Source organism: Narcine bancroftii, chromosome 4, assembly GCF_036971445.1.
Source record: "Narcine bancroftii isolate sNarBan1 chromosome 4, sNarBan1.hap1, whole genome shotgun sequence".
Lineage (NCBI taxonomy): Eukaryota > Metazoa > Chordata > Chondrichthyes > Torpediniformes > Narcinidae > Narcine > Narcine bancroftii.
Genome location: NC_091472.1, coordinates 203,595,503 through 203,603,070, shown reverse-complemented (window position 1 = coordinate 203,603,070; position 7,568 = coordinate 203,595,503). Strand labels below are relative to the sequence as shown.

Here is a 7,568-nt window from a genome sequence, read left to right as displayed (position 1 = left end):
GAAAAGGCAGAGAACCACTGGGACCTGTACACAATAAATCTAGGCGCGATCTTATTATGGCGCTCTGTAAATTCACAATGATTTTTTAAAATAAAATCCTCCTGCCAAAGGGTTGCGCGTCACGTCATTATTTGAGAGGGTCGAATGAAATCCTGCCTTCTGATTAAGAATTTGCATACGTTTTGCTCCTTGTTCCCAATAGCGATAAAAAGGGAAGCGCGTTGATCTTGCGCACCATGGACAGCGTCGGGCCGACCTCTTTCTTCACAATGTCGAAGGGTCTCGGAGTCGTCACTCTGATGGTACTTTTGGTCTCAGGTAACGTTTCCTTGCCTGCTCGGCGCGCAGTGAATAACGTTTCGAGCACCCTATCATTTCGTGACTCAAGTGCCTCAAGATTTACTCCTCTTCCTTTTCAGATTCAACAGCGGAGATTTCCTTAAGTCAACCGCCGGATGTTTCTACTGCTAGTGGAGGAAATATTGAAATATATTGTGCTTTGAGTGGCGTCGTTTTGGGGAACGCTAATATTGACTGGTACCAACAGAAGTCTGAGAATGATCCTCCTCGGTTAACCATGTACCACAATACAGATACTCTATACAGAGCCTCCGGTGTTCCTGCTCGATTCTCCGGGAAAAGTAACGTGGCAGCTAACACCAGATATTTAATTATCAGTCCCGTCCAAGTAGAGGACGACGCTCATTACTACTGCGCTGTGTGGGTGGGTTCCACCAGCACTTTCTACTTCGGGTCCGGGACGAAGCTAACCATCTCGAGTAAGTAACTTCATTTCGTGCCTGGGTTATTCTTGTGCGTGATTTCCTTCACAGATCCGTTATTTGTTATCGAACACCCGCTATCACAGAGTGCTGAATTTTACACCCCAGGTTAATGATTTTGAAAGGCAGTAGATGGAGGACTCCGATGTCAATGGAAATATTTATGGCCAACCCATTGGGTTCCCCAAATCCCCTGCCGTCTCCGTCAAAAAATGCACAAACCGAATACCTCTCCGCGCAGGTAAAATATGCGCGGGCCACGCAAGTACCGTTTTCCCTTCATCGGCCCCACATCAGACCAACGGCCATCGGCCCCTGCTGCATCCTCGCAATCCAGCGCTGAGTTGTTGGCTGGCAAGGCGATCTCATCTTCGTCGCCTGCCCTTCAAATTCAGAGTGAACCCTGGCGACTAACACCGGGGCGATCGTTGAACCGGTGAAAGTGAGTCAAGAGTTGAATTCGATTCCGTGCGGTGCAAAACAGAGGCAAAACCTTGATCGGGATGTTGCTTCTAAACTCGATAAGAAGTAAACCAGCCGGCATTCAGAGTTCCAAGTTAATTTGTTCAAATTTGATCAATTTGGTAATTCAGCTTCGCAAAGCACGGAATTGTTTTAAATATTTTATTTAAAATTCCACACATGCAGTGACTATAATTATTACCACACTACCGATATAAAAAAACAAATTGATGGTTTTCATCCCGCCCCAAAAGTCCCCCTCTCCCACCCAACCATCCCCCTCAAAGAAACGATGTACAAACTGAAAAATAAAACTTTATAGGTATAAAAAGAGAGATAAAATAATTCTTTGGATTGCAGAGATGTCCAGTACAAATAATCAGATCTGACATACAGAGGAGAATCCCGCAGCCCAAGAGGCATAAGAAGGATTTCACTACAAATTTAAACCCATTATTTGGGTATCTGGGCGCCAAATTCGTTAAAAAAAGGGTACTTGTTCCTTAAATGATAAGCTTTTTTTTCTAAAGGAATACAACTTTGAATTTCATTATGCCCCTTTGACGTAGCCAACGATGTATCCGATTTTCCAAGTAATCGCAATACATTTCCTTGCTACCACTAGCACTAACTTCACAGATTCCAGTTGATAAACTGACAGTTTCAATTTAGGACTTGTGTTATATATAGAGAATTTAGGTTAAAATGGCTTAAGTTAAAATGTGATGATTAATCATAATAAGGGAAGCCAGAACGGACAGGGAGCTTACTGGCAGCCAAGGACAAAAGGTTCAGCTGGATATGTTTTTTTAAACATATCTTTTCATGGTCATAGTGAGAGACATGCAGGAGACAAAAGATTGATAAGAAGGGTGAGAAACAGAATTTAGTGTATGTAGAGTTCGCAGCGTACGTAACGAACTTGATAATTAAAAATGCAGTTGTACTTAGGATGCTTTTGCAATACTAACCAATTAAAACAGTATTAATAAGAAGGGGAAGGGCAAACAATAAGGGTATAAAAATCAACGCACTGTATGTATCGGGGCTTAACTGGTGAGAAGCCAGTTGAGTCCAACTCTACAGACTTGTAAATAAAGCTTGTCGTGTCATCAGTTTTAAAGAGACTCATGTGTGAGAAGTTTTATTTCTGACAACTTGTACCTCCAATATTTCTTAATAAAAATAAATCTGGACCTTGCGGAAAACCAATATGCTCAAATGATATAAATTTACCTCTTTCATAACAATCTTCAACATTAACAACCCCTTTACGAGACCAGATGTTCAAGAACTGATTGTCTCTTGAAATACGCTAAAAGAGGGTTAATCAATGGCGCTTTAGGTGATTACAGACCCTCCACCAAGATCATGATGAGTTTATTCCAACAGTAAGCAAACGTTTCTCTTTATCAGCAACCAGCAATTTCGATTCCCGTTTATGTAGAAATACTTCTGCTTTCTTCTCTCTGATTAGATGTACTTCTATATTTAACTCCTGCTGATTTTTAACACGCTCGTAATCTTCACCCGCACATTGCTGGTTTACCGTTCAGGTGCCCTGCCGTTCAACATGGGAGATCATGTCTCTCCATCCCATCACCCTCCGACTCGTAGTTATTGCATATAAAACATTGACCAATTTTGAGGCGAACAAGAAAGGCCGCTCGGATCAAGTGCCGGACACAAACGTGGCCGGACCACTTAGCAGGTCACGGTAAAAGGTAGTCGGCTGTTCCGGGCGGGAGCCCTTCACCAGCAATGTGCAAAGGTCTGAATTAAAACGCTGGGGGAAGGGGGTGGGTGGGAAAGGGTGATGACCACAGGCTACCGGGTAAGATGGTAGGAGAGGAGAAAAGGTGAGAAGTGAGGGGGGGGGGGGAGTGTCGAGGGAAGCAGGAGGTTAATAGAAATTCGATATCGATGCCGACTGGTTGGAACTGCAGAGTTAACCAATTTTAGGGTGGCTTAAATTTGGCGGACAGAGATCTTCTTTGGCTTGGCTTCGCGGACGAAGATTTATGGAGGGGGTAAAAAAGTCCACGTCAGCTGCAGGCTCGTTTGTGGCTGACCAGTCCGATGCGGGACAGGCAGACACGATTGCAGCGGTTGCAAGGGAAAATTGGTTGGTTGGGGTTGGGTGTTGGGTTTTTCCTCCTTTGCCTTTTGTCAGTGAGGTGGGCTCTGCGGTCTTCTTCAAAGGAGGCTGCTGCCCGCCAAACTGTGAGGCGCCAAGATGCACGGTTTGAGGCGTTATCAGCCCACTGGCGGTGGTCAATGTGGCAGGCACCAAGAGATTTCTTTAGGCAGTCCTTGTACCTTTTCTTTGGTGCACCTCTGTCACGGTGGCCAGTGGAGAGCTCGCCATATAATACAATCTTGGGAAGGCGATGGTCCTCCATTCTGGAGACGTGACCCATCCAGCGCAGCTGGATCTTCAGCAGCGTGGACTCGATGCTGTCGACCTCTGCCATCTCGAGTACCTCGACGTTAGGGGTGTGAGCGCTCCAATGGATGTTGAGGATGGAGCGGAGACAACGCTGGTGGAAGCGTTCTAGGAGCCGTAGGTGGTGCCGGTAGAGGACCCATGATTCGGAGCCGAACAGGAGTGTGGGTATGACAACGGCTCTGTATACGCTTATCTTTGTGAGGTTTTTCAGTTGGTTGTTTTTCCAGACTCTTTTGTGTAGTCTTCCAAATGCGCTATTTGCCTTGGCGAGTCTGTTGTCTATCTCATTGTCGATCCTTGCATCTGATGAAATGGTGTAGCCGAGATAGGTAAACTGGTTGACCGTTTTGAGTTTTGTGTGCCCGATGGAGATGTGGGGGGGCTGGTAGTCATGGTGGGGAGCTGGCTGATGGAGGACCTCAGTTTTCTTCAGGCTGACTTCCAGGCCAAACATTTTGGCAGTTTCCGCAAAGCAGGACGTCAAGCGCTGAAGAGCTGGCTCTGAATGGGCAACTAAAGCGGCATCATCTGCAAAGAGTAGTTCACGGACAAGTTTCTCTTGTGTCTTGGTGTGAGCTTGCAGGCGCCTCAGATTGAAGAGACTACCAATCGTGCGGTACCGGATGTAAACAGCGTCTTCATTGTTGGGGTCTTTCATGGCTTGGTTCAGCATCATGCTGAAGAAGATTGAAAAGAGGGTTGGTGCGAGAACACAGCCTTGCTTCACGCCATTGTTAATGGAGAAGGGTTCAGAGAGCTCATTGCTGTATCTGACCCGACCTTGTTGGTTTTCGTGCAGTTGGATAATCATGTTGAGGAACTTTGGGGGACATCCGATGCGCTCTAGTATTTGCCAAAGCCCTTTCCTGCTCACGGTGTCGAAGGCTTTGGTGAGGTCAACAAAGGTGATGTAGAGTCCTTTGTTTTGTTCTCTGCACTTTTCTTGGAGCTGTCTGAGGGCAAAGACCATGTCAGTGGTTCCTCTGTTTGCGCAAAAGCCGCACTGTGATTCTGGGAGAATATTCTCAGCGACACTAGGTATTATTCTATTTAGTAGAATCCTAGCGAAGATTTTGCCTGCAATGGAGAGCAACGTGATTCCCCTGTAGTTTGAGCAGTCTGATTTCTCGCCTTTGTTTTTGTACAGGGTGATGATGGTGGCATCACGAAGATCCTGAGGCAGTTTACCTTGGTCCCAACAAAGCTTGAAAAACTCATGCAGTTTGGCATGCAGAGTTTTGCCGCCAGCCTTCCAGACTTCTGGGGGGATTCCATCCATACCTGCTGCTTTGCCACTTTTCAGTTGTTCGATTGCCTTATATGTCTCATCCAGGGTGGGAACCTCATCCAGCTCTAGCCTTAGGGGCTGTTGAGGGAGCTGGAGCAGGGCGGAATCTTGGACTGAGCGGTTGGTACTGGCAGTGTGTTAAAGGTCTGTGGAATTAGTGGCTGGTCACTGGGCGGACGGAGCGAAGATGCTCAACGGAATTACTCTCTGTCTCTCTCTCTCTCTCTCTCTCTTCCCCACGCCACCCCCCCCCCCCCGACTCTATCCTTTTCTCTCTCTCCGTCTCTATCTCTCTCTCTCCGTCGCGCTGCGAGCACCAGATGCGGTACAGGAGTCTTGCAGAGAGGTGTGTAATGGAGGAGAGAGGGCCGGGAGTTCCAGGAGCAGCGGCAATCCACGCTTTCACAATAATGCGAGCAAATGCAACAGAATGCGATCTGATTGAGGGTGAAATGAGGTTATTTTTCTTTGCCACATAACTGGAATGGTTCACGGTGCCTCAGTTATCACGTCCAGCCCAAGATGAGGTGCTGCCTTTTAATGAGTTTCACGCTCCCCTTCCCTTCGTCGCTTGTTGTTGGCGACTTTTGTGGGTTTTTAAAAAAAATCGTGACTAAAAGCCAGCAACGTTCGGAACTTTAATGTCATCCTGCTATTTAATGATCTTGCACGCGTGTCGCAATTTTAACGCAATCAAAAATGTTCGAGAGAGAAAAAAAATCATTGAGATCGTGTCAAATTCCAGAGATCTCCGCTGACACGATTCCTTTTTTATCCCCCCGTTGTACACATTTTCTTCCTCGCTTATTTTTAAACCTTTCTCTTTTACAGCCCGAGAAATAACCAGCCCTTCGGTCTCACTTTAATATTAAATGTTTAGTGTACAACTCAGTACCGTTCGTTCATACAGACGATCCTTTTTTTTCAATTACAGGTCGAACGATGTCCAGCCCTTCGGTCTCCCTTCTCCCGCCGGCGGACAAACAGGTCGCTGAAGGACAGGTGGCGACTTTGGTGTGTCTGATCAACAATTTTTTTCCTGCATCGGTGGAGGTTTCATGGAGTATGGACGATGAGGCGGTGAAGTCTGGTGTGCAGACCACCCGCGCCGTCCGGGACACCGATCAGACCTATAGCCTGAGCAGTTATCTGACCCTGTCCACCTCCGAGTGGAACTCACACGAAAAGTACACTTGCGGGGTGACACACGAGTCCCTCGGATTTCAGCTGACACGGAGCATCCAGCGATCAGGGTGCGTGTAGAAGCCGAGTCTGACCCGGGACAGCGATTCACAATATTGTAAACTCATCTGCACTGCCATGAATAACTATCGGAAGAATCAAAATAAATTCTTTGATTTTCTTTTTTCTTTGCTTGTAAACATATCTGATATATTAAAAACGCACAATTAATTGCCTTTACGTTGTTTAACACAGTTCATTCGGTTTCAGCTTTCATTGAAAGGCGGGGGGGATGGGGGGGGGGAGGGAAGGACTCGGTGGAGTTCTTTGAACACTGGATCCAAAAGTCTTGGGAACGGATCAATTTAGAGTCCCCACCCCACCCCAGCCACAGAAAGGGCCCATCGGACATTCGGCTCCCTGACCCGTTCCAAATCAAGGCCAAAGGCCAGTTCTGATCTGGTTTGTTAGTTGCCGGGACCTGATCGAGGGAGATACGGGGACTGGTGGAATTCTGCGGGGGAAGAATGATGTTCTTCCCTGCTAAAACAATGACAAGGATTTGACCAGGTCAAGAAAACATTGAGAGATAACAGGGTACACCCGGCTACCCTAAAAATCATGCCACCGGGAGGGGAGAGGAAACATTTTACGGAGCCACGGGACGCTGTTATATGCCAGGGAATGACCAGGAAATGTGTCAGTCTGCAAAAATACAGGCTGAATCGAACCCCTGAAGGAACCATGGACAGAAAGCCTGAGAAGCTATGGAACAAGTGGGGGGGGGGGGCGTCATTACAGTCTTATAATTCACAAAAAAAACCAATGAAGATAATTGAGGATATTGTTGGACATAGTTGCTGGGGTTCTGATAATTATCGGAGGGAATGAAGAGCTATACACTTTTCCTTGTTTTTTTAAATATGTATAAACGGGGGAGCTCGAGGCGGAAGGGGCTACGCAAGGCTGCAGTGAAGACCGGGCGAGGGAGAAGATAGAACACGAGGAGGCTCGAAATAGGAGGGGAGATGGCGCAGGGGCAGAAAGGAAAGGCGCCAAAACAGGGGACGGGAATATTTTGAATGGTTAGCTTGTTAACTTTGATATATTGGGGGGGGGGGTTATATTTTATTTTACCTGGGTTTGTATATGGGGAGAGGAAGGATTTTGATCTTTCCATGTTTATTTTTATTCTCCTTTGGGCTCCGGTATGGAGAGACCATGAACGAGGGAAGGGTGTGAGGTGCGGGCTATTCAAGACAAACAGGGGTGCTGTGAAGGTGAAAAGGTAAGATATAGAAACACAAATGAATACGACTATCAAATTTATTAGTATCAGTGTGAATGGTTTAAGCAGCCCCATATAAAGAAAGAGGGTCCTGGATCTCCTAAAAAAATTGACAGC

General features: G+C 46.6%; 1 protein-coding gene across 1 annotated transcript; it reads left to right on the top strand.

Annotated features, from left to right (window-relative positions):
* Positions 1-221: 221 nt before the first annotated feature.
* On the top strand, positions 222-6,399 carry LOC138760034 (immunoglobulin lambda-1 light chain-like). The gene is made up of 3 exons (XM_069930460.1): positions 222-318; positions 420-779; positions 5,916-6,399. Exons 1-3 carry the CDS (start codon positions 237-239, stop codon positions 6,242-6,244), a joined length of 771 nt encoding a protein of 256 aa, XP_069786561.1. The 5' UTR covers positions 222-236; the 3' UTR covers positions 6,245-6,399.
* Positions 6,400-7,568: the final 1,169 nt, after the last annotated feature.

What these genes read in the sequence shown, in the direction of transcription:
- LOC138760034 (XM_069930460.1), top strand. Translation starts at nt 237, where the DNA reads ATGGACAGCGTCGGGCCGACCTCTTTCTTCACAATGTCGAAGGGTCTC. An exon ending in GATGGTACTTTTGGTCTCAG is followed by an intron (nt 319 to 419) that starts GTAACGTTTCCT and finishes CTTCCTTTTCAG; the next exon opens with ATTCAACAGCGGAGATTTCC. An exon ending in GACGAAGCTAACCATCTCGA is followed by an intron (nt 780 to 5,915) that starts GTAAGTAACTTC and finishes TTTCAATTACAG; the next exon opens with GTCGAACGATGTCCAGCCCT.